Source organism: Seriola dumerili, unplaced genomic scaffold (assembly GCF_002260705.1).
Source record: "Seriola dumerili isolate Sdu_G_001 unplaced genomic scaffold, Sdu_1.0 BDQW01000109.1, whole genome shotgun sequence".
NCBI lineage: Eukaryota > Metazoa > Chordata > Actinopteri > Carangiformes > Carangidae > Seriola > Seriola dumerili.
The window spans coordinates 1,853,863-1,880,415 of record NW_019174364.1 but is presented as its reverse complement, the minus strand read 5'-3'; the positions used below and the strand labels follow the sequence as shown (position 1 = coordinate 1,880,415).

Here is a 26,553-nt window from a genome sequence, read left to right as displayed (position 1 = left end):
CCACATTTAGTTAACTGTACAGATTATAAAGACTACAGATATACAGCCTCTCTTACCCTTCTGAACTTTTGTCCTCTTCATCGAACAAGGACAAAGTTGAGTTGGCTTCTCCAAGTCTAGGAACTGAGGAAAACTTTGGCACCGAGTGCATTTTCCCCAGATCCCATGTGCTCTTTAAGGCCACTGCCCTGATGGCAGAAGATATGTCTATGGGAGAACTAGAACAGGACAAACATATTTTACTGCCATAGTCCTACGTAAAATAAAACATTGACTTTTGTAGATGCACCATGTGGTCCTTACCTGCTAACCTCAAGCTGGTTCAGGGAGTCTCTGCTCTCCTCACGGCCTCTGCTATCCTGTGCATTGTTGTTCTCCAGAGTGTGAAACCCTGAAGAAAGCTGCTCTCTTATCTTCATGGCTGGTATTTGTGATGTCAAATTATTTACTAGATGACTGTTTCCAAAGTAGGAGTGTAGATTAGTGAAGACGCAACTGCTCAAAGAGTAGCTGTTCTCTTCTCTGCAATCAAACTGGGCCATAATGCTTCAGCCTGAGACCGCTCTCTCACACAAGTCTGTCACTGAAACTTTGTTTTAAAACTCTGCCCCAAAGTGCAACTGTGACTGTGTATATCCACGGCAGCATCCTTCACCTGCCTCGCAATCACTCAGATTAAACAGTTTCTGTTAAGTGCAGTCTGAGCCTCAAGCAGCAATCACAAAAACTAGAATCAGGTGCGACTTTTCTCACATTGGCTCACACAAACTGAGGTTTCAGACAGATGACAGGAGAGCCACAACTCCAACAAATCATTATCTTCATTATTGATTTATCTGACATCTATAAAGTAATTGCCTGAAAACTCCATCACAATTTCCTGGAGTCAGAGGTGAAGTTCAAATTGCTTTTTTTGTTATATCAGCTATTCAGTTTACTATCATGTAAGACAAAGCAATGAATCGAATGGTGTTTTTGTTTAGAAAATGACTTATGACGCATGGTATACAAATACTAGTTCCATTTTATTTGCAATTTAAAATTTCATACAAGATAAAAGTAAATAATTCAATCTGCCTGAACATTGTTGGTATATGACTCAAATAAAGCCATTAAAATCCTTGATATATGACGTACTGACAAAACATTTGACAGTCGTGAATGGCCATATTTTAACAGATTACAAAATGAAAATGGATGTTTTTTTAAAGGTATGAACACACACACACTATGATGGTTTGACACAAAATGGACTTTTTGAACAGGAGCTACAAACAATTTTGAAATCTACACATGGCAAGGCTTTCAAACTGTGGAGAATGATACATACAGTACAAGATACCTTCTGTTATACACATACTGATTTAAAAAAAAAAATGCCATCTATGATCATACTTCAACAAACACTTGTGGCTCACTTGATATTTCAGTGTGATAATGGCTGCAAATTTAGGGGTTTTCCACGTAACTGTAGAAATGATTTGTAAACTTGATCAAAAATGATCAACCCTGGGAAACTGCAGCAGTTCCCACAATGTCGCTTCTTTATAATCGGGTTCTGATTTGTGAATTGAAGGGGCTACAAACATCAACAAAAATCAACATGATGCTTTTTATTTTTTATTTATTTAATTTTTTAAATCGGCAAATTGCTTCAAATATCCATATTTGTGCTGAATGATCTAAAGCTGACCAGATGGTGTTATTCTGGCATGGGGAGTAGAAGTACAGCTACTCCAGTCTGAGATTATTTCATCGATGCTCCACAAATTATACTCTTGCTTAATAATAATTTCTTGAGATATCAAAGGGGAAATTATAACAATATTTAAAGAACCAGTCACACACTGGGCATTTAATAATATGTCAATGTTGCGACAACAAAACAAAGAGAAAATCAATCTATCATACCAAATCTCTAAAAACCAATGAAATGGGTGGGCACCCAAAACATCTGCATGCAAACACACCTCACATATCTGTTATATCCAGAAAAGTATTACCAGTTGTCCTGTTTGATCTTGGATATTCTGTATGACAAACCAAGAGACAGCATTTCCCTGTGTTTATACGTGCTCCCTGCTAAAAAGGGACTGAGACATCTGGATCAGTAACAAGGTATAAATAAGACAGATGCTGAGTTGGGAGGCTGGGGACTCGCATGAGTGGTTATGAGTCTAGGTGGGCACAGTGATACTGCGGGCTAGTAGTGCCAGCAGAGCTAGCTCCACAACCCCATGGGCTTGTTCCAGTGCCTCTGCAGCCTCCCTAGCAGAAAAGCCTGCTGCTTGGATTCTCTGGATGTGCTCAGCTGGAAATTGTTCTATAAAGGGATGCGGAGAAGGGAGACGAGGGGCTGCAGATGTAGGCTGGGGAGGCTGAGCAAGAGGGGGGACAGAGGAGGATGAGGTGCTAGAGACTTCTTCTGGTGAGCCCACTGCCATAGACAAAGGGCTGAGAAGAGTCTGCTCAGTCTGGAGGCCAAGAGTGTCTGGGGTGTTGTTGCCAGAGGCTTGTCCATCTGCAACCCCTCGCCCCTGCTGCCCCTCAGGAGGTTCCCTGAACTCCAGGTTCCCAGCAGGATCAGGAGGAACCTCTGGCTTAGTCTGGGAAATGCTGATGTTACTGGCTTCATCTAACCCACATCTATCTGCCCCCCTCTCCCTGGAGCAATCAGGATGCTGTGGTGGCCCTTGTTCCTCCACAGTCTCTGCTGTATCTCCGCCAAGATGCTCATCCTGGCCAGACAAGTCAGGCACAAGACACTTAGATGGTCCCTCATCAGACACAGCAGCAACATGGTTGGCTTTGGCATCGCTTGGTTCTTCACCAGCTGTAATGGCAGTAGATGGGGTAGGCTGGGTGTTTTCGGGTGTTGGGGTGCGTGGCTCCGGGGCCACTTCGTCTGTGTCCTGTATGAATGGATGTGAGGGGGAGCAGGAGGTGCTGTGGTTTTGTCGGTTGTTGGATACTAGCAGCTCGTGAAGCTCCATCAGAGCGGCTGCCAGTGAGGGGATGCTGTCGGAGCTGGAGCAGCGCTCTCCTTCAGGCTGGTCCCTCTCCGAGGTCACCACGCCGTGGGAGGTAGTGGGGGACTCCATTTCAACCGAGTCAGGTTGGCTAGTAACACTTGGACAGGCTTCAGTGGTATCAGCTGTGTCAAACTCAGTCATCTCCTGCTCCATGGGTTGAATGGGGGAAAGTTCCTCTGGATGCGGGAGCATGGAGCTGTTCACTACCTCAAATGAATCAGCATCACCCTCTGTGGCTGTACAAAGTACCTCACCCTCTGGATACTGGGATAATGTAGGCATGTCTGCAGGAGGGGTATGTGTGGGGAGGATGTCTGTTGAGGGACTGGGTACAGGGGGCACTTCAGAGTTGCTATGGACAGGCAGAGGGTGAGGCTGGACCTGATGGGTTGTAGAACCAGCAGCCTCTGCTAGGGTCGAAGGCCGAAGAAGCTCCTGAAAGCCAGGTTGGTCCTGGCACTGCCCTGGTGCTGAGGCCTGCTCCATGGCGGCCGGGGCAGACTGAGAGCGATCCAGGGTCTGGGGCTGGCCAGAGGAAGGGTTTTGGGAGGGGGAGGTGGATGAGGACATTTGGTCTAAGGTTCTGGGTAATGTAAATGGTGGGGGCTGTGGTGAGGTAGTTTGTCCATCTGCAGTGTCTATTGTGAGAGAAAATATAACTGGGAATTAAACAGCTGGAATGTGTATGAATCTTGTCTGGGAGCACTACTTTGAATCATGTGCATTTTCAAAAACAACCCAAAACAAAAATGTCCCTACCGAAACTCTTGAAATACTTAAATATCCGTTGTTTGTTAATTGTGCTACATGTTCCTCTTTAACAGTTATATGTGTCAGAATAAACACATAAATAAGTTAAAATGAAAGTACAACATCAATTAACCAATCCAGCAGCAAAAAAGGAGCAAAATAAAAGAAATAAATAGCAATGGACTTAGCACTGGCAATGGACTTGTGAATTTGCAGTACCTGGTTGGTAGGGCCCTCTCCAGCTGTCTCCAAATGCATCAGTGCTGTCCTGCTCAGGGGTTAGGGCACACACCACACACATCATGCAAAGGGACGGAGAAAGTTAGCAGTCACACACAGGGCATGCACCAACCTATCAGCCTTTTCACACACACAGATGTGAAAAGTGTCATCCAAAAAACAACTTGAGCCTATGGCCTGATAGAGAGGTCACACTGTAATCACATCGCCTATCACTAAACCGTAGAATACTCAAATCAGATCACTTCAGAATGTTTGATCAAAATCAATCACAAAGTAATAATAATAACTGTCAGCCAACTGATGCCACAACATGGCGTCTCAACTCTACTGCTGCTTTCTGTTTGAATTCCATTTGCAATCTGCAGCCATTACAGGACATGGCTGGCCAATGAAGCAATAACAAAGACTAAGTGTGTCAATGGCAGTTGCACAAATGTTAATGTAAGCCTTGAAAAGCATTAAAGGGAAACACATGACTATGTTTTGACCATCTTGAATGTTGCAAAGCAAAATTCAAAAGATCTCGCACATACAGTCTGATTTTTACAAAGCCTGTGTAATTCATATTGCGGTATTGCTATAAATCATCTTATGGAATGTTTCTAGAAAAATCAACTAAGAAACTGTTATTGGAAAAAAAAAAAAAAAACAGGCAAGAATGTCTGTCACATATTAATCCAGTAAATTAAATACCTGACAAACCAAGAAACTTCCTTAAAAAAACCCAATATTACCATGAACACTAATACACTCAGAGATATTGTGGGATATAACAGATAGATACCAAGACATAAACAGTGACTGACTCTTTGACACATTTATATCGCCTTCATAACAAGTTTGTGTTGGAGCAAGCAGTTTGACTGACAAGTGTACAAACAGTCTCACAGTTTCATGTAACATTAAAAACAATTCTTAATAATTAGAAAACTCTTAATTATGAGACCATCATCTCATAATAATTAGAAAGCTTCCTCACAAATCTGAGGATAAAGAAAGTGACTGTATAACATCCGTCACCATTTGAGTTGACTATGTTAACGCCACCTGATTTAATGAGCTTTGTGTAAGTTTTTGGTTTAAAACACCAGGAGTGATTAAAGTTTCTTAGTAATGATGATATTATCATTAGTATGTCAACACTGCAGGTTTTTTAAGTCACTGTTCAAGCATACACATGAAAAGCACACTATGTCTGGAAGTAAACTTGGACCAAGCAGTTTTCTGACAATGTAATTTAAATGCAATCTGTTCATCACCAGTAGTGTTTCCTCTGTAACTTCTCTAATTCAATTCAGATCAACAATTAAAGGATGCTTTAAGCGCAATACTAAGATCTTACAATTATGAAATGACTTTCTCATTTTTGCAAAATCCATGTAAGACATCATTTTGGATTTTTCTTTCTTTTTTTTTTTTTTTACAGAAATCATAATTATGAGAAAAGGTCAAAGTAATTTATTTTTCTTTGACAATTACAATGCAATTTTGTACTCATGCTGCTGTGATAATCTTGCTGTTTTTAAAAAAATTTATTTCATTGTCTATGTAATGTACTGACTATTACAAGTCAGTACATTACACAGACCATGAAATTATTAAAAAAAAACACAGGGTTTTTTTTAGCACCAGATATTCCTTTGTGTTTGTCTTTGTAGGTGGCTTCAAGTGCTGTTCTCACACTCCTTCAGAGATCCATTTGCACCATTGTCCAACACAGAATCTGACTAAATTTAACAGTCCACACTGAACTCATGACAATGAGACATGCCTGGTACTGCTGATTAGCACTGATGGCTCCTTTCTGCTAAGTCTTTTCTCCAAAGTGAACAGAGGATCATACCCACCAAGAGCTGCTAAAAACCAGGTGGTATGGGCTGAACATCCTTATGTTCATGAACTGACCAAACAGATCCTCTACAGGGTTTTATAAGACAAAGAGAAAGCTGCGCTGTAGCATACCTGCTAATGGTGCATTACCTCAATTTACCGTCATATAGAGATAAAAGCACTAAAGAGGTGTTTTCTCAATAACTATGATACAGAAATACAGTTTCAAACCATGAATGTTTCCCTTTAAGCCCCAAAAAGCTTGATTTCAGTGAAGATCTCATTGATCTTCTTTTCTTATATTTGACTAAAAGCTTTCAATTTCCTGATCTCACCTTATTCTAAAGCACAGTTATTTTGCTGTGGTGATGACATGAGATGATCATGTGACTGAAAATTCAGATGACTGCATAAATGGGGTTGAGAATAAGAAGCTTTAAGTGGCACATGCACATGTAGTTCTAACTGAGCTGGAAAAAGCTCAATGAAAAACAGGCTGAAGTGCAGAGATGGGAGGCAGTTCTTACCGCTTTCTTGTATGGACCTCTGAAGTGCCTCTGCAAGTTCTCTGTCAGCTATCTCATCTGGACGGGCGTCTTCACGCCCCTCTGCTCCATATGCCAGTCGGGCACACTCTGGCAGCTCTGCCTCAGACAGGAAGCGAGTTTCAGTGCCTGTAGTGCCTATTAAAAGCACGCTCTTCTTCAGGTCAATCGAACACTACAAGAAAAACAGGACAAATACTGAACCTGGGTCATTTTTTTTCTTTCCTGTACATGTAGTATACACAGAACAAAAAAAGTGGAAACCCTTGTATTATTTAACTCCTTCCAATCCCATACAGTATTGCACTCAGTGATCAGATAAAAAGGGGCTCACACCTGGTGTCTCTTCAGCATATCCAGGCCCAGCAGCATGTCCATCGGTTGGTCCTCCAAAATGGAGAAAGAACAAGGAAGGAAGTCCCCCTCTATCTGGACCTGAGCTAGATGAGTGCAACAGGACAACACAATTTCATCTACACTGAAATGTCAAGTAGAGGCTTCCATATGGATGCCATTGAGGGAATAGATCAAGTTTGGGAAAATCACCTACTCAGAGTACGACAATCTCTGGCAGCATTTTATATCTTTGTGTGCTGTTTTAACGGTACATTAAATGGTAAACTTATCTTTACTCAGCCAGTTTGTGGATATCTGCAGGGAATTAGAAGAATTCATCTTCTCCAATAGGTTTAATACTTAGTTAAACCAACGTTGATAATGTTTCTTACCACAACATTTCATAACCACAAACTGTCCAAAATCCTACAAGTTCAATTATCATTTGAAAGTACATATTTCAAACCATAGCTATGGTTGCAAGTGAACAGGAAGTGGACTCAAAGGCATCCAACGATTGTACTAACTTCAACTATCTCACCATTTACTTTTCTATGAACTAGTCTGGACTTGCTTTAATCACTTTAAACTAAATCTGTCACCAACCCAAATGAACTCTGCCAATGATCTTCTGGGTGCCCACTCCCTTGGCGATCCCGGCCCAGCGTCTGTCCACCAGCCGCATGATGTTGCAGCGCTCGGCACATGCTTGGCTCATGATGGTCATCTGAGCTCCTAGAAAAGGGAATGTCAGGCTCTATGAAATGTACGTAATCTGAAGTAGTAAAAACACGATGAGGTTTAAAAATGTGATTATAAGGTAAATGATACTGATAAAAAGTGCAGCAGACTTTATAATGTTTCCTGAGCAAAAAGAAAAAAAGTGATGACCAAAGGTGGTTATGATACATAGTAAATTAAGATTACATTTTTGTCACAAAATTGTAATGTTGATATACACACAAGTACATGCAATCAAAAAATAGTAAAACAAGCCCAAACTAAATCGAATTTCCAATTTTCCATTCCAATTCTTGCAATAGTGGGAGAGAAGAAATATAACGCATTATCTGATACTATCTGACATACAGAATGTTCAAAACAGGAAAATGATTGTTCAAATCCAACTGTCACTGAAGACTTAACAGAGGACTACATTGAGGGTTACATAACTGCTGATATTGACACTACACTAATATCTGTTGAACCACAGAAATGAAACCACTGTCTAGCACACCAACATTTTAGTACCACTTTGACTCTTGGCCCAAAAACATTGTAGCTACATATTGGATCAGGATTTAATGCTCATTACCTGAGTCAACAAAAGCTTTCACAGGGTGGCCATTGACTTTGCAGTTGATGTAGAGCATAACCACCTGCCCAAAGCTTTCTGGGGCCTCCTCCATTGCAATGGTCATGTTTTCTTCCACATTGTGCTGCCTGGAATATCCACAAATCCAAGTGTAAGACACTTGACTTTTTAAACAAGAATGAAAACATGTTGCCTGTATGTAGTGAACAGGTCGCTTTCCTTTCTTACATTCTGATTCACTTAGAAAATACAGTCAAATGCATGTAAATCACAAATATTGCACTGCGTATTATTGCAGCATAACTTCTGACCGTAACCACCAACTAGCGAGTGAAACAGAGTGAGAAACAAACTCCACAGTCTCTAGACCATACCTGATGTCTTCCTCGATCTTTGCTTGGGCTTCCAGATCAAAAGGATCAGCAGTCAGAAGTCTGATTCTCTCTTGCTCTCTCCTGGCTCGATCCTGCTGTTGCTCCAACAGCACTTTGGTGAAACGCTCTGAGGAAACAGACAGTCACACTTACGTGACCGACTCATATCTTGTTGAAAGTAAAGGACCATAAACACAAATCAAAACATGTTATGGATGTTTTGTTTTTTTTCCGCTTACCCAAGTCTCCACTCAGAAGGGCCTCAGCAAGTGGTGGGTTTCGCTCCTTCAGGAGTGAGAGCTCATGTGGATTAGACAATAGCATCTGCTGGAGTAAGGCAGGGTCGTCCAGCCCCTGAGGAGAGGAGCCGCGAAAGGCCATTGGCGTGGAAGGTTGTGCAGGACGCTGCTGCTGCGACTGCTGCGGCTGCTGCGACTGCTGCGGCTGCTGCGGCTGCTGTTGTTGTGGCGGCTGCTGCTGCTGCTGTTGTTGTTGTTGTTGTTGCTGCTGCTGCTGTTGCTGCTGCGGAGCCTGTAGCTGTGGCCTTATTGCACCACGCTGACTGGTTGAAGAAGAGGTGCCTGGGACTGTGATAGAACGAAAGTCGATATGGGGCAGACCTGAGGGGCAGAGAGGATAAAGATGTTAGGATACTGCATCTAAAACTCTTCTCACTAAATAGATGATACATTAATCTTTTATGTCTTTTCAATATTGTTTCTTTGTGTTCACTTCCTGTAAATTGCACTTAGTTTCCTCATACTTACAATGACTTATCTTGATTTTGTTGGCAACCCCTCCCATGATTAAAAAAAACCTGCAGGTCTACCTTGCAAACTAGAACTAGCAGCATCAATTAGATGTGTGTATTTGTGTGTGAAACAACATTATGAATACCAGCATCTTCTATTGCAACCTTGACAGGTTTGGTGTAATTATAATAAACATGTGCATTACCTGGGAAGGCTGGTTGAGTTGGTGGTGGCCTTCTGTCGGCTTGCCTGAGAACCACCACATCTCCATCCTTAACACCATATGTCCCCAAGGCACGAGTGGGGTCTTTGAGGGGCTGTTCTACATATGTGATCTGGACACAGAAAAATACAGAACATTTAATTAAATGAAATATACAGTTTCAATGTCTAGGCAATCCAATTACCTGATACCTGATGAAACAATTGCCTTCTAACACAGATCTACAAGGTTGCATTACTGCTAGCTACTTGACTAATGTCATGTGTCAGTACATTTGTGCAACTTATCATTCTCACTTTCTGTTTCCAGCGTGCCCACAACTACATTTCATAACATACCAAACTGTAATAATAATGAAAGAGAAGTGAGGTATTTTCAAAGCCTGTTTTCAAAGGCTGTAGTAATGCACTGGATTGTCTGTTCATGTTACCAATGTACATTTTAGGGCTGCAGCAAACACTTATATTCCTCATTGATTAACCTGCTGATTATGTTAAACATTTCATTTAAAGAACGTCCGAAAATAGTGTAAGATCTCAGATCTCAAATGTGAATATTTGCTAGATTCCCAGTTTTCTATGAGAGCTAACTCATAGACTTAAAAAAACCAAAACATTTTGAGTTGGTTAACTTGGGCTTTAGGGAATAATGATGGGCATTTTCACTATTTTCTGACATTTTATTGACTAAATAATCAATTACAAAAGACAATAATTATCAGATGTTCTGATAATGAAAATAACTGATAGCCTTACATTTCTCCTACCCTATGATTATAAATACTACCTTGACCCAGGATTTTTTTTTAAGTGTTAGTTATTTGACACAATACATAAAAAAGAATAAAAGCAATTAGACAAAACACAACAAATAGGAACTAAAACAGTTTTAAAAAACACCTACGGTTCCTCTACCAGACAGGGGTCACAAGATTGAGAACCTGTTGATACTTCAAATTAATCATATTATGTAGATAAAAATTGTTCGGAGTGAAGCTTGGCCTGTTATGCTATTCAAGCAATCCGATTTTTTGGGCAACTTTTTAGTGGCTCTCAATGAACTTAAACACAGTACACAGCAACAATAACAAGGTCCAAGGAGATAGACGTGGACATATAGTAAAAACAAGGAAAACAAAGCTGAATAAAGAAAAATAAACATACACATATGGCTAGTATGTACAATCCAGTACAGAGAAGTAACACTAATCTTTAATCTCTGTCAAGGTAACTGCACCATGTTTCTTGAGTAACGTTAGACAGCCGTTAACTGACGTTAGTCTTGATGCCGGCGTACAAACTTTGTTAAATGTATTAACTTCAAGTAATATTAAGTACAACCGTCCATCCGTTAACCACTAGACAACAGTTAGCTTGTTGTAAGGTTGACTTTTGGTTAGGTTAATGCTACCTACAGACAAAGCCAACACTTTGTAACTGTTATTGACGGTTAGGGACACAAGTCGGTAATTTTGTCTGTTGTTGATAACTCAAGTTTCGCAACAGCATGTTTGTCAAAACAGCAAAAGCCCGATTCATGCTAGCAAATCGGCTAGCTAGCCATTAGCTAGGTTAGCTCTGTGGCTACAGCGAGCTTGGGTCTAACCTGAATTTCCCCAGCTGGGATTCCTGATTCCAGTTCACAAAGTGCTACAAAGTCTCTCAGCTCCAGCTCTGGGGACACATCGAGGGCGAAGGTGGTTTCTGGGCGATCCCTCGGCGCGCAGAAAACGGTGACCAGCATCGCTTTTTTTGGGGCAGGATCAGTGGATAAACCCGCTGTAACAGATTGCGGTTAGTGTAGTTCCTTGTTTCACAGTGGAAAACCCAGTTATTGTTTGGATTTTTCCCCAAATTTAAACCCCTATTTCAGTAGAAACTAGCGTTAAAGGGGAAACTAGTAGTACACCAAATGGCGTTGACTGCTTTGCACTTACTGGGTAGAAGCCTGATGTGACAGTTTCTCTTTTAACAACAACTCAACATCAAGTATTGCTCAGTACTGCCGCATTTCATCCAGCTTGTTTTTCGACATGTCGCATTACAGAATTTGCAGTCGTGAGTAGTTTCTTCTTCTAATTTTACAAACACTTCAAGTCAGTTTCCTATTACCACCATCTAGTGGACCTATTAAAAATTACACACATTTTACATTTTACTTGCAGGAACACAATGTAAATGAAACTAGTCATAGTTATATTTTGAATATTGCTTGGTATTGAAATAACATAGTAAAGTCCATAAAACTAAAGCTGCATCATCAGCACATTTCGTATACAAAGTGCTTCACATAATGATATAAACAGGAAATACAGCATTAAGGGTCCGTGCATAAAGTGTAATTCTTCTGCAGTTGTTCACGTTGTATAATGAAAAATGCAGTAACCCTTTAAGTTTACGGGGTATTGCCTAATTCCTTACTTAAGTGCAAATGTATGTTGACGTTTGTGAGCTCGTTCTTCATCAGCCAATACTGCCTAAACGCTGGTTATAATTGGCGTGTGTTATTGTACCACTGGATGAAGACGTGCAATTCAATTTAGCACACCAAAGCGTCAGTTTTCTCCATCATCCAACTTGTACAATGAAAATTGAACAAGGAAGTCGACAGCAGAAAACAGAGACCTCTCGTCTTCAAAGTAAAGGTTGCGCGTTTTGAACAAACCTATTGGCTACAGCGTTCAATTTAAAGGAGAGCTAAGCTAAATAGATAAACAAACTGTCTTAATAATGAACATAATTCATAACTGTTAAAGGTTTTTTTCCGCCAGCCCACAACTGATTGGGAATAAATTTCCAAAGAACACTGGAATTAGAGTCTTGTGATTCATGTAGCCTTTAAATTGAAATAGTAACGCATACTGTTGAAAGTGGGGTCACATCACTGCTGGGCTAAAGAGCAGCAGGAGAACAGGTGTTCTAACTGGGCACCTCACACATTGGATGTTGTTTGTTCTGTGTCCTGAGTTTATTGTCTGTTTTCCCTTCAGCTGAGCTGCTTCCCTGTATCATTTCACCGTAGTTCCTGAGTGCGTTGAGTGAGTTTATTTCATTGTATTATCTCAAGTCATGTTTACTTTGTTGTTAAGTAGTACAACTAATCTCCTTGGTTTGTTCTCACGTGATTATATATAGAGTGAGAATATATTGATGTACTGATATTTTTATTTAGAATTGTTCATTTTTGTTTATTCAAGATAATATGATTATGACGATTTGATGATTTGATCTGTATGTGCACTTTATTTTATTTGTAGAAATATAACCACTCAGCTGTAACCACTCACACCTGACTGACTGCAAGAAAAAGATTAAATACTTTGAATGGAACCTGCTGACTGCTTCTCCTGCTTTGCTCATATTCATCAAGTCAAGTCCACTGTAATCCTAGAACACATATGTGTGTACAAATTATATTTTCATTTTCAAGTTTACATGATCATTTGAATAAGATCGCCAAAAGGTTTCTATAATGACTTTGATACTTATGTTATTTTTCTGCACCAGATGTTTTGAGGATGGAACACTATATCATAATCATGGATTGTGCATTTGAAGGAGAATCCAACCCTTTTTAAGAATTCACACTTCTTATTCCTGTGCCCCAGAACATATTGGTGTATATTTGTGAACATGCAGCACTCTCTTCTAAAGTTAGAAACCAAAGTGAGAAACTTAAAATGTGCAATGTCATCCCAGTTTACTCTTTTACAATAAATGGGGCTCTGATGCTGCAGGGCCATAAAATGTTTGTGTAATTTTTCATGCCAAAATGACCTTATGTCCAGTTTAAAATCTGGATGAGACCTGTTAGGTGGTACACTACACAGCTACTCTAGATTATGGGGTTAGTGTGGTAACACATTTCTTACAGTGGCTCAAAGTAATTTCAGTGATATAACTTCAGTAGCCTGACTGATGAAATATGACATTTGCAGGTCTATACTTCCAGAGTATGGTTTTCTACTGTTTTAGTTCATCGTTTGCACTCAATAGCTCTTAATGTGGGGGTTCAATTAAAAAGTGCATTCAAAATTTTCATTTGTCACATTTAATCGATATTTTAATGGAATACACTACTGTTGACACAGAACAAAGTCAGTGCCTGTGGTGTTGTCTACGGAGATTGTGAGGATTCTCTGTGATTAGCTTAGGATGGATAATATAGAGTTAATTGTCCTTGGGCACAGGAATAACATATGTGACATTAAGCCTTTTATCAGTCAAAATTGCTTGATGAATGAAATGAATGAACTATGTATGTTTATGAATGTTGTGATTATTATTTATTAGTATCTTGAACTCAACAGCTGCTGTTGAACTTTTACCTTCATTTCCTGCTGCAGTTCATGGATTTTAGCTGAAGGTTCCTTTATGGATTTTGGGTGACTTGCAGCTGGACTTCATGTTGGCTGTTTCACTTTCACCTTTCCTGTGTGTCCATGAGTCAAAGCGGCAAAACTAGTCACAACATCAGATTTCTCGGCACAGGCTAGTCGTATGAATAACACTATAAAAAAAAAAGAAAAAAAGATGTAGGCCTATTATAATCATATTAGGTTGAAAAAATACATCAATGGTGGGGAACAAAAAAACACCTGTCACAGATGGTTGAGCAGGAAGGGGAGGGGAAGAAAGCGAGCTGAGGGGAGCTCTGCACTCTTTCAACACTGCCCTCATGCAGTGGATGGGCAGTTTTGGCGCCATTTCTGATTTAAATATGGATGACAAAAAACACAATGGCGTCGGTGAACCATGCCTGGCACTATGTACAGTCTGTAAGTAAAATACTCGGATCTCCAGGAACCCTCATCCTCTTACCTCATGTTTGCATGAAGAAATCAACTACCTGGTACCGCAGGTAAGTCGGACAGCGTCAGAGTTTTAGAGTTTACTCCGTCAGAGATCCGATTTGATTGGGAAAATGACTCACTTGTATGGTAAAAACATAAAGTAAAACAATGAATTGAATAGAACTGAAACTTTGATTGTTTGGGAAGAGTGTTACACAACACAAATTTGAGACGCTGAATAAATTGAACTGAGTTTTTGTTGTTGCTGAATCACTGAAGTGATATTTTTGTTGAATGATATCAGTGGTGAGGTAACTATGTGGCCCTGAGAGCTAAAGGCACTGCAACTTAAGAAAACACACGCAAAGACATCTTCATCAATTTGACAATAATAAATAAATGTCCTGTAAATTCAGTCCTAAAACAGGGCAGTTTGGTCTCATCCTTTCTTCTTTTACTGCAATGACAATGGAGGCAAGGATGGGAGAACCAGTTAATGTAGTTTATTGCTCTTTCGTGATAAAAGTCTGATTCAACATAAAACACATTAGGAGCTTCATTTAGCGTGAACCTGTTAATTCTGCTTTTATGATAAGGATATAAAAAGGTTAAATCAGATTGGACTATAGGATGTAATAAGAGCAGTTATTGCATATTATTTTAGTTTTAATATTTACCTCAATCCACAGGTTGCTTGTTTCATATTTCATTTAAGAGATATCAGTATAAACCTGAGGGAATATGAGAGATCGATATGAGGTTAAATAACTTGCACTTTTGTATTATAACTCGTTTAATTGCAGTGTTGGCTTTTCTCTGGTGTCAGTTTGTGGGATTTTCTCACTTTGAAATTTTCTTTTTGTTTTGCTCACCCACAATAATTATAAAACGTTGAACTAACCACATCTTCTGTCTTTATTCCAAGCAACTGTTGCTTATGCTGTTGCAAGTGTGCATAAATCAGCACATCCTGAGCAGAGGCTTGATCACCTTGAAACTTTGTGTGAAAAAAAAAGCAATCAGAAAATGCAAAAGCTTTTATGTGCTGGATTGTGGGGATCACTATTAAATACAGTTAGTGAGTGATAGAGTAAAGAAAAATGTTTTTAAACGGCATGATTCAACGTCTATCCATTTAATAGGTTTGTACTGCGTTTCCAGAGTGGTACAATTGACTCAGTCTTATATGGGCTTCTCCCGTCAACGTATAAAAGTGGTGATTCTCTCTCTTGGCTCTCAGTCTCTGTGGTTACTCACAAGGGAAATGCACAGTAGCACCCATCAGTATCATATATGTAAACTATTTTCACAAATCAAAACTGAATGTCTTGTAGGCACACATACTGTATACTAAGTTATTTGGGCTTATTTAAATTTGTCAGAACCTGAACAAAAACTATACACCATTTTCAGGATTTTTGTATCTAGATTTTACTCACAGAGAACAAACATAAGCATTACCTCAGCCTGGGTGTGGGATTCTCTGGGTTTTGGTAATGAGTGTATGATTGTGTGAAAGCATATACAGCAGGAAGTGGGTTAAAGCCCCTACACACCATTAGTGCACTTAAGGGGTGCGATACGATATATTGATTGTCGATAACCGTGATATTTAAAAAATGAAATATTACTATTGTGTTGATAATACAGATGGAAGATGTTAGGCCTTGTGGATCTTTTGTTTATCACTTCATGTGGTTGCCTTTTCACTATCAAGTTGGATTGTTCTATTTCCACCTCCCTATACAACATCTTAATAATATCATTATCATGAATTATTTTGGCCACAATAATTGTTTAGTGAAAATCTAATATTGTGACAGCCCCAGTCCACAATAGACGTGTTTGCACTTACGTTGCCGGATTAGAGCTTTTCTAGAGATTGTGTGAGCGCGTACATCTTCTTCACTTAGGGTTTATACTTTTATTGTGTGTGTGTGTGTGTGTGTGTTCGGTGTAAGGAGTATATGTAATGTATATGGTGCTTTTCTTCAGCATGACTGCACCATATGCTGAACTATAAACACAATGAATGATTACTAATGACTAATTTTACTTTGCTGTGATACATGTACTTATCAAAGACCAAAGGAAGGAAACTTACTTTGTGTGACACTACAGTTCCACGTCCCTGACATGCTATGAAAGTTGTCTTGTTTGTTTACTCTAGAAGCTTTGTTGCTGGAGCAAAATCCCTTCAGAGAGGGTTCCTACATAAGTGGGGGTTTATGTGAAAACAAACTCTCATACTGTTAGAAACCAGAGAAATAATAGTGCAATTAAAACTGTCTGATGTCAGACAGAGACAAAAAATGGGTCTCTGTACCATTAAACATCGTGGCACATATATAAATTTACTTTGAGATTTACTCACCAAATTGACTACATTTCAGCATGATGACAGCTAGGTCTGCAAATGCTGTAAATGACTTTTCACTTCTTCAGCCTGCTAAATTGACTTATGATGATGTTGTATCAAGTTTACAAGCAGCTGTTTGAATATGAACTACTAAAGAATTTTGTGATGCTCTAATTAAAATATTTTTCATAATTTCATTGAATGGCAGCCAGCGAAAACTTGAGCAGAGGTGTCTTTTCAGCATCCGTTTTCAAGAAGCAAGCTTTCAGCATTTGTGTGGTTGTATCTTGCAGAATGATCAAGAATATGTGGTTGTTTCCTTCTGCTCTTTCACTCCTCATGCAAAGGTACCATTTCTTGTTCTTACTGGCAAAACAGCATAGAGCTGCATAGTTTCCGACACTCAACCACAGAGATCTTACCTATTTTCCTATAAGTCCTGAAGAAAAAAAGCCCAGATAAAGGTTAATAAACATACCAAAATAGCTCTAAAGATGTATTTCTTTATAGATAATAACATTCTGTTTCCTTAAAAACTTTCATAATGGAGTAAGCCACTTCACAGATGGAAAATGATTATCACTTTTGTCAGTTTTGATGTTACTATAACAAATAAAGTGCAATTGAAGTGATTATTTCAGATTAATCAAAATAACTCACACATTTAATGATTGGTTCAGTTCCATAATCAAAATATAAAATTTGAAGCTGGAAATCTCAGGGCTGTTTGAACAATTACTGACTAATTGTTTAGTTGAGTATAAAAGGTGCCTGTGAGAAAGTACATTTGTTCATGGTGGCAGGAAAGTAGAAACCATTATAATTCAGTGTCTTAGAAAAACCACAGTCCACTCTGATGTGACACAAATAAGATAAAAAAATTTAGAAAAATGCTCAACTCAACTCCATCTCTATCTCCATGACAATTGCACAAATGCCATGTGCAGCCAGGCGGACTGAGAGATTAGACTGAAAGTCTAAGTTTAAAGAAGTCAGTTACATTTCTATATTGCCCTCGATATTTCACAATTATATAGGTTTCCCAGTTCATCTCGTATAAATTCCTGATTTTGCATTAGAAAAATAAAATATCATGAATGATTATGCAAGGACTGGAGACTGAAGGGTTTATAAATCTGATTACAAGTTTCCAGTTGAAAAAGAGAAAGATTTAAATAAGTGGCTTTGTGAACTGTAAATATGATTCAGTCTGATGTGGGTTTCCCACGTCAGCATATAAAAGCGGTGATTCTCTTTCTTGGCTCTCAGTCTCTGTTGTGTCTCACAAAGGAAACGCACGGTAGCACCCATCAGCACCGAAGTATCAAACATGGTTCTGCTCAAATTTCTCATATTAACTTTAACTTTTTATGAACTCTTTGTTAATTTGGAAGCTGGAACTTGCCCAAAAGGTAAAGTATGAATTTCTTGTACTACACTGTAGTTTGCTTCCTCAATCTGTAAAATGCCATAGAATATTCTACTGTTTTTAGCTTTGCTTAAGTGTGTTACTGTGATTAAAGTATTTTTTTTCTTTTCATACTGTGAAATAAATCAAGGTCACAGTCTGAGTCGCAAGGCAGATTGTAAAATCTGTCCTGATGGATATTACCAGCCTGAAGAAAATGACTCCTTATCATGTAGACCATGTACAATGTGTGAAGAACGTAAGTGTTGAAGCAACAGAATCACTAATGAATCAGTTCATAGAGCCAAAACTTTGCATCAAATTTCAACTTCAGTTCTCACATGAAGAGGCTGGTTTTTGATGCTCAACCTGCATTTAATAAATCGTTTTTTTTTTTTTTTTTTGTAGATCGGGGGAGTGCTATTGAACAGAAGTGCACGAAAGAGACAGACACAAAATGTCAGTGCCGTGAAGGCTTTGTTCCCTGGGGGAGCGATTCTTCCACCTGCAAATGTGATATTGGATTTGGACTAACAAATGGAAGTAGGTAGAGGGATCGCACAATATTGTATGCAGTAGGTCAGACATTGCCTTTTTAATGATTAATTCTTTTTACCTTTTCAGAATGTTCAAAATGTGAAGTAGGATTTTTCAGCAAAAGTATCAACTCACCCTGTCAAAAATGGAAAGAGTATGTCCTCTGTATATTAGTGTTCTTAAAACGCTGCACATATATTAAATATAATCTCAACAATGTCTGAAACAGTCACTGTTGTTACAGCTTTATCTTTTATCCTTCATCATAGATGCAAATCAGGGGAGAAAATTCCTGGAACCAGCAGCTCTGACGTCATCTGTATTGAGTTGAAGAGTAACCCTGATATCACTACACCCGACATCACATTCTTACCATCCCACAGTCCACATGAGGAGACCCAAGCTCAGAATTTACATACAACCACTACTACCACCACTAGCACCACCACCACCACAGCTCTTCCAGGACACACACTCAGCACAAAGAAAAACAGAGATATGCAGCCCCCCCCTTCAAACACAGGCAGCCACATTGGTAAAACTTATGTTGCTATCTTTTCATGACAAAACTTCAGATTAAAAAATAATATACAATAATTTGCAGCTTGTTTGTCTTGTTCAGGCCTGGCTGTCCTCATGTTTGGAATTGTTGGACTGCTTGTTCTGACCGCTGTGACCTGCAAGCTGCACATCACTCCCTGTGTGCAGAGAAAACCAGCAGTACAAAGTATGTTGCCGGATTAAAAGTAAATTGATTCTACCTGTGAAGGAATAGTATGACACTTTGGGAAATACGCAGTCCCGACACACACAGTTAGCTTAGCACAAAGACTGGAAATGGGCGGGCAGTTAGCCTGACTGTGTCCGAAAGTTAAAAAAATCCACTAACTTCACCAGCATTTCTAAAGCCCACTAATTCAAATGTTATATGTTCAATTCATGTAAAAGCTGAAGTGTAAAAATGATTCCATTATGATAGAGGATCAGATGTTGGACTATTACTTGGCCAGGTGCAGTAACTTCTTGGGGTCAGGTCATCACTGTGAGATTGCCAGGACTCCAGAAAGTTACTGCTCCAGGACAAGTAATGACGCGACACATAATACATTAATACTTCAGTTTTTGTACAGATTAAACAAACAAGACACAATGTTAATAAGCTAAGGTAAGGCAACCAGTTGCCAGCTGTAGCTTCAAATTTAGCATACACAAATGAAAGTGGTATTGATCATCTCATCTAACTTTTAGCAAGCAAATGAAGAAGAATGTACTCTTATTCTTTTTTTAATGGCTCATAAGTGCCCAATGCTTTTTTAAAATAACAAAAAGGCTAATGATATGGATAGTTATTGTAGATATACAGTATATAGTAAACATGAACATTTTTGATAATTGTGCTTTATTGTTTCAGCAAAGGACTCATTGTGCCGGAGGCCGATTGAGGAGATTGGCGATGGTAGTCAGTCCTCTCTCAAACAGAATCCAGAGCCCTGAGGTGAAACTTTGCTTGACATAAATGTGTCAACTAATACTGTGAACTTTTAGATCTGATAATCAGCACATGAATAATGTCACTCACATTTTCCTTATATTGTTGGTTTCATCTTAGAAATACGTGAGAAAAACAATTCACCGTATATGTACTGTTTGCTGTATGCACATTTTGCAGTGTGGTCAATATTTGACCTTTGTTCGTTCTGTTATAATAGAATATCAGGTGATTTATCTGAAAGATGTGTATGTATCATACCTCACTATTTGTCATTTTACTGTAAATCAATTTAAAGTGAAGTAGTAAAACATAGCTTTGAAGCTGTTATGCCTTCCTCAGTAAGATAATTTTATTGAAAATACTTAACTTTCAGTTTAACCTTAATATTTATTACAAATTTGGATATTCAGATTTTTGTATAATGACCTCAGGGGTCGTGCCACTAAATGCCTCATATACTTGTTACTCTTTTTAAAATGCATATATATATAGATATATATAGATATATATATCTATATATATACACAATCATATTTTTGCTGCTTTTTAAAGCCTTATGACATTATATGATATGATATGTTTAATGAGGCAAAGGACAAGTTTCTGAATAAATATACAATGTGAACGGTTCTGTAGTAAAGGTTGTAACGATTGGTACCACTCATTCAAACTGTTATGAACTGCTGAAGAGCCTTAGAAAAACATTTTATTTTCTTCATACTTTTTGTCTGTATTCTTGTCATGTTTTGTTTTTTCAGTTGTGTTCCACTGACAGGTCTGTTAAGCTGAAAATGGTAATTGTAAAAAGAAAAAAAAAAAAAAAAAAAAACTTGCTTTCAGTAGTATGTGGGGTTGAGGGAGTTCCCCATATGGAGTTAAATGTGCCTCTTTTTCCCACTGAGAAGTACTTCCTCTCACGTCTTCATTTCAACCGTTGGAAAGATTCATATTGTAAATGTGAGGACTTTCAAGTTGTTTATATCTCACTGGAGACTTTCCCCAGAATAGTACAGTCAGAGGAGTTATGAAAGTCTGCCCTCATTATTTTTCATTCATTTATGTTTTGTGGAGAAATCAGATACACAAGCTTAAAATCACAGGTGGCTGGCTCTATGTGAACAGTAGGATCGACATGGAAAAAGCAGTAGTTGGTTAAAAGTCATTTATTCCGTTAACAGCTGTTGTGTTGGAATACTCTAAGGAAAATAAGTTAACTCATATTTTTATTTAAAAACAATGGTGGACAAAGTAAAAGTACCAATACAACAATCCTAGTCAAGTAAAAATACAGAAGTATAGTATTATAATCTCTTTTTCTTTTTATTGTTGTTGTTGTTTTTAAAACTGATGCATCCGTGTAATGTAAGTAGCATTTTAATGTACAGTCAGATAATTTAGTCCAATAGTTAGTAACCTAGGCATCCTCCAAAGGCTCACGAGATAAATCTGAGAGAAAAAGAGAAGAAAAAAAAACATGTGGATCCATTTGTTTTTAAACTTTTCTATGATTTTGATTTTCTTTTGTGAAATATTGGATATTTAAATGAAACCATCTGAGAAGTATAGTTTTAATATAGTTTGCTGGTAACAACATAGAAATCTGAAATGTGATGAAGAATCCCAACCAGATACAGCTTTTATATAAATGTTGGGAACCACTGAGTTCATCACAATGTGATGTATTTTTTTTGTAGTTTGCTTATGTGTTGCATTTTATTTTATTATTTGTTTATGTAAATTTATATTCTCTTTTTTTAAATGCCAAATCTAACTAGTAACTAACTCTCATAAGGGCACCACAGTACTTTAGTAAAAGTACTTTACTTTCCATCATTGTTTAAAGGTATGAAATAGTTGGTATCTGACTCATATTGTACAGCATCCAACACCAATGTTTTCTGCCCTGTGCCCTGAGAGTGCGTGGATAAAGATTTTTTAAATAAAATTGTTTTACAAGTAAACTAACTGAGAATGAGCATGTCTTTCATAGAGTTCACATAAACTGGAAATGGTTCATGCAAATACTTACAGTAAATGCCTCTGACAAAGGAAGTCATTGTGCGGTTTCAAAGAAACAGTGCATGCATGAGCTCTGCCCTTTATATGTAGCTGAGCTATGGCAAAACTACCTTAGGGAGAAATCTAGTTTAGTAAGCTACGTAGAAAAATGTATAGCAAACAAAATATTGTTTAATGAACAACAAACAAACAAAATAGAAGCCACTCTATTGAGTTATTGCGAAAAGTGCTTACGTGTTCACAGGTCATAACCTAAACAAAAAAACTAAAACAACTATTCATGGGAAAGTACAAAGAACATCAGCTTTGGTTTTGTATAAAATAACCGTTTAAGTTTGTCCGTAGAGATTCTTCTTCAGATTTAGATTGAGGAGGTTTATCCATGATGATGTAGCTCTGTGACCACTGAGCAGCACCCACCCTTGGCTTTAGACTGACAAATGGATTACTGCAGTGTGCCTTTGCAGTGGTCAGGATTTTATAAAAAGGGAGGCATGAATGTAGTGAGTACTATCAGCAAGTTACTGCAAAATTTAAACTTCTAGTTTAAATTACAAGTTTAATTATATGTAGCCCACTACTCCCCAGCTCTGCTGATGATAAATAACATGCATCTTTGGGCATATACACATCTTTAGACTGGGTTTTATATTTTTTCAACTATCTATATTTGTAACAGGTTGCAGGTGCATTTCCACTTTTATACGTGCTATTCAATCCAGTCAATGTGATTATAGCATACAGCGTTATTTAAATATTTGTTAAAGACACTTAAGGCAACAGCTGTGTTTGTCCTCCAGACAACTATTATTGCAGATCAAACTGTCACAGCAAAGTGCCACCATCACATTCATATAAACCTAATGCTGTTGTTATGCTTTGTTTCTTCTTGGAGGAGACTGTCCTCCTGTGAAAAAGGAGCCCACAGTGCAGCAGCTTATTATCACCCATAGTTACGTTTTGTTGTTAGGTGACATCTAGCGGCCATAGTAATTATGACAGGAGCAAAGGGAAAAGTGATATAGTATAGTATGAAGAGAGACAAAGTCCACATTAGGGAGAGGTTGGGGTGGACGGATGCTTCAACAAAACACAGGAACATTACACAGGTGATCGCCGTTCAATTCCCATTTGAAACCAGTAGTTTATATTGTTTCTATTATCCATGACCGTTTGTTGTTATTATTGTAACCATGACAACAAAGATTGTCTGATGTTAAGTAAATACTTATTTTAACCCAAATCAAGTAGTTACCCTAACCAAGTAGTCTTTGCGCCTAAACCTAACGAAGCCATGACCGTTATTATGGTAATATAATATTATATTGTGTTTATTATGGTAACCATGACGACTGAGGTCTGGTAAGCATGGGTTCTGTTTCAGGCGACACTCCTATAGGTTGTATCAGAGGGTTGAAAAAGGTTGGACGACTTGTTGTCATGGAGTGTTCCTTTGTCCAATTTGGCATTTATACTTGTAATTGACTTTGAACTTCAGTTTCATATTATGTTAATCATTGTAAGAAAAACCCATTCAATTTACTTAGATTGGAGAACTGCACTTCTTTAACATTGCACTCCTGTTACATAGTCAGTCTCACGATAGACAAAAAGTATAAAAATTTGTCAAAAGCAGAATTACCTGGCGCCTGCACTACCCACAACAGAACTTGACCACCAACCGTTCAATCGGAGTTATGTGTTATGGTAATGGTAGCTAATGTAGCCTTGAGCCTCTAGCCTCAAGCAGAGATGAAGAGTGGGCGACAGAAGTCGGGTAAGTTCACTGCTTTCTAACTCCAGACCTCCAGACTTATTCATTTTCAAATTTGTAGTCTGCAGCCCCAACCAATGCTGCCTCAAGTGTATCAGATTTCACACAGATCCCTCTGGAGGTACAAAAGACAACTTTTTTTTTTTTTTCCACTCTTTCAGTTGTACTCCCCAAGACCTGTAAACACACTTTGATGTATTCAACCAGTGAAGTGCCACAGTGGCTGAGAGAGTTAAACACACTGGAGCTTACAAAAACACATGCAAATAGACAAAACACGAGCAAATTAAGAAAACATCTTCATTATAATAGACAAACAAAAATGAGAATGTATTGTCAAATTGATGATGGTGTGTTCTTAATTTGCTTGTGTTTTGTCTATTTGCATGTGTTTTCATGAGTTGCAGCTCTCACAGCCGCCACAGAGTTCCTCTTTAAGATGAAAAATTCAGAAGGCAGTGAATACTTTTTGTCAGCATCGTATTTTTCATCTTGGTTTGAGATTGTTTGATTTAAAGGAAGGCACATATCTTTATTGTTGGTATTTGGGCAGTTTTGTCTATATTCTGTCATCAAATGTCATAACCTTCAATAAGTGTCATGTTAAAGCCCCCGTGACAGCGCATGTTTTTCCACCCACCCTCACCACACTGCCTGAAGTGTGGGTTGCAATGTTCAGTGCAGCCTTAAAGGGAAATCCAGCTTTCTACAGTGTCTATATGGTGTCTGTTGTGGCTACTTTTGAGAACTACATGTACGTGCGTCTATGCTGATGTCACATCCTGACAGCGGTTTCGTATGTTTGTAACTGTGTGTGAGTGATAGAAAGAGAGAGAGAGAGAGAGGTAAATGACACGATGATGAATGATAATCTTGGTGGTACAGCCATATGCTGTGAGGTTTTCATGGGTATGAATTCAACTGGGGGATGCCACTGACCTACTTTCAAAAACACATGGTTTGGTGTTACTATGCACAGTGCTATATAATCTGAGATGAGTGCTCACATATTTCTACAGAATAAAGACAAACATCATCAAAAAAATTTTATGGCCACAAATCAGACATCAATATTAATCACTTCCTCATGCAGACTTTCGGCATGATTCAGTAATGTTTGCCTGGAGACTATAATACCTTGACAAGGCTCAACAACAACAGTATGGTTGCAATCAATTATTTTTTTATATATATATTTTTTTAGTATAGATTAGTCTGTTGCTTATTTTATGATCAATCTATTAACTGTGTGGTCCATAGAGCCATTACAGCGTTCCTGCTCCTGAGGTAATGTCTCCAGATTGCCACTGATATTCAATTTACAATGACATTAAACAGAGAAAAACAGCGAGTACTCACATTTGACAAGTTGGAACCAGTACATGAGTGGTACACAGTTGTTGGAGTCACCTCAGTCCAAGTGACTGCGATAGTTGTTTTTGGAGTTTGAAAGTGCTGGGTCTTGGCCTTAGGAGTTGGCCCTCCTGTGTTTAGCCATGCATTTGTTTAATGGTAGTGTGGTTTCACTGATGTATAGGTCTGTTCATCCCTTACTGCACTGAACTGCATACATTAGATTGCTTTTCTCGGTGTGTGATCTTTTGGATGGACCACTTTTTCTTAATGTGTTGCTGGGTTTGAAAATCACATTGATACAGCGCTTGTTGAAGATCTTCAGAGTTTCTCAGATACTCCTGACACGTATGGGATGGCGTTGTTGTTGTGTTTTTTTTTTTTTTTTCACCACCAACAGTGTCAGTATTTTTCCTGGATCTTGTGGTTGATTTTACAAAGATCCAGTTAGGGTATCCACAAGCTTAAAGTGCCTCCTTCGGGTGTTTGTGTTCCTTCTCTTGGGCCTGGACACTTGCAGGCACATTATCGGGTTGGTGTTGCAGGATTGTAGTTTGTGTTCCAGTGGGTAGTGACAGTCAAAGGGTAGGTACTGGTCTGCTACTTCTCAGAATTGTTGCTAATTAATTTGTGTAACTAAACTTTGGCAAGTATTTGCATTTACCAGGGAATCCCCCTGCCCTCCCCAACACACACACACACACAGACACACACACACACACACACACACACACACACACACACACACACACACACACACACACACACACCAAATATCAACAAACACATCTTAATACATAATCATGCAATTCTAACTGTGTACTCCCGCATCATATGAACTTCACAATGGCCCCTGATGTAAGCAGACACATTGGGTCTGAATAAAGAAGAAGAAAAAAGCAGGTCTGTGTGCAGTCCTCCTCCCTCTGCTGTAACACGTGTGCTAAACACTGTACAAGTTAATACTGCTAAAGAAAAAAACCCCAATGCAAGCTTGACCACATTTCACCAAGGTTATGTGACTGTAATCCACCCTCTTTCAGTAAGCCTGCGGCAAAAATTCACACTTAAAAACATTTTTTTAACCATTTATGTGAACTGACCTTTTTGCTGCAATCACAGTGTCATAATTAAGTTATTTTCTGTTCTATCATAGTGATATCAATAGTGTATTTGTGAACTAACATAAGTCAGAAACGAGATCTAGGCAGAATTAGATGGCATTTTATCAACTCTAAATCTAACATCAAACCTGAATCCTTTTTCAGGTTTCAAATAGCCAAACAAATAACAGTAACTTGCATGTTACTTATTTTCTCTCTTATAGAGGTGAAGTTGAAAATTAGGTACAAGTAAAATCTTAGCTTCAGATTGTGTGAATAAATAGTGGCAACATTGGGAATCAGAGCCAAGTGAACC

At 38.5% G+C, this 26,553-nt stretch overlaps 2 protein-coding genes across 6 annotated transcripts; one reads left to right on the top strand and one right to left on the bottom strand.

The window, feature by feature from the left end:
• Window positions 1–1,006: 1,006 nt before the first annotated feature.
• Window positions 1,007–11,415, bottom strand: LOC111222934 (protein DDI1 homolog 2-like). 4 transcript variants are annotated; one of them, XM_022746859.1, is made up of 11 exons: window positions 11,337–11,415; window positions 11,006–11,178; window positions 9,383–9,512; window positions 8,665–9,045; window positions 8,426–8,552; window positions 8,052–8,179; window positions 7,343–7,471; window positions 6,737–6,840; window positions 6,383–6,575; window positions 4,002–4,050; window positions 3,623–3,670 (listed from the first exon to the last, which is right to left on the bottom strand). In XM_022746859.1, the coding sequence occupies exons 2-10, from the start codon at window positions 11,141–11,143 to the stop codon at window positions 4,040–4,042; spliced, it is 1,341 nt and encodes a 446-aa protein (XP_022602580.1). In that variant the 5' UTR covers window positions 11,144–11,178; window positions 11,337–11,415; the 3' UTR covers window positions 3,623–3,670; window positions 4,002–4,039. The 4 variants fall into 4 exon arrangements, with proteins under 4 accessions (XP_022602577.1, XP_022602578.1, XP_022602579.1 ...); XM_022746856.1 differs by lacking the exon at window positions 4,002–4,050 and having other exon boundaries at window positions 1,007–3,670; XM_022746857.1 differs by lacking the exons at window positions 4,002–4,050; window positions 11,337–11,415 and having other exon boundaries at window positions 1,007–3,670; window positions 11,006–11,329.
• Window positions 11,416–17,846: 6,431 nt separating this feature from the next.
• LOC111222920 (tumor necrosis factor receptor superfamily member 4-like) lies at window positions 17,847–20,330 on the top strand. 2 transcript variants are annotated; one of them, XM_022746830.1, is made up of 7 exons: window positions 17,847–17,963; window positions 18,111–18,218; window positions 18,368–18,502; window positions 18,584–18,650; window positions 18,766–19,031; window positions 19,119–19,223; window positions 19,908–20,330. In XM_022746830.1, exons 1-7 carry the CDS (start codon window positions 17,882–17,884, stop codon window positions 19,988–19,990), a joined length of 846 nt encoding a protein of 281 aa, XP_022602551.1. In that variant the 5' UTR covers window positions 17,847–17,881; the 3' UTR covers window positions 19,991–20,330. The 2 variants fall into 2 exon arrangements, with proteins under 2 accessions (XP_022602551.1, XP_022602550.1); XM_022746829.1 differs by having other exon boundaries at window positions 19,101–19,223.
• Window positions 20,331–26,553: the final 6,223 nt, after the last annotated feature.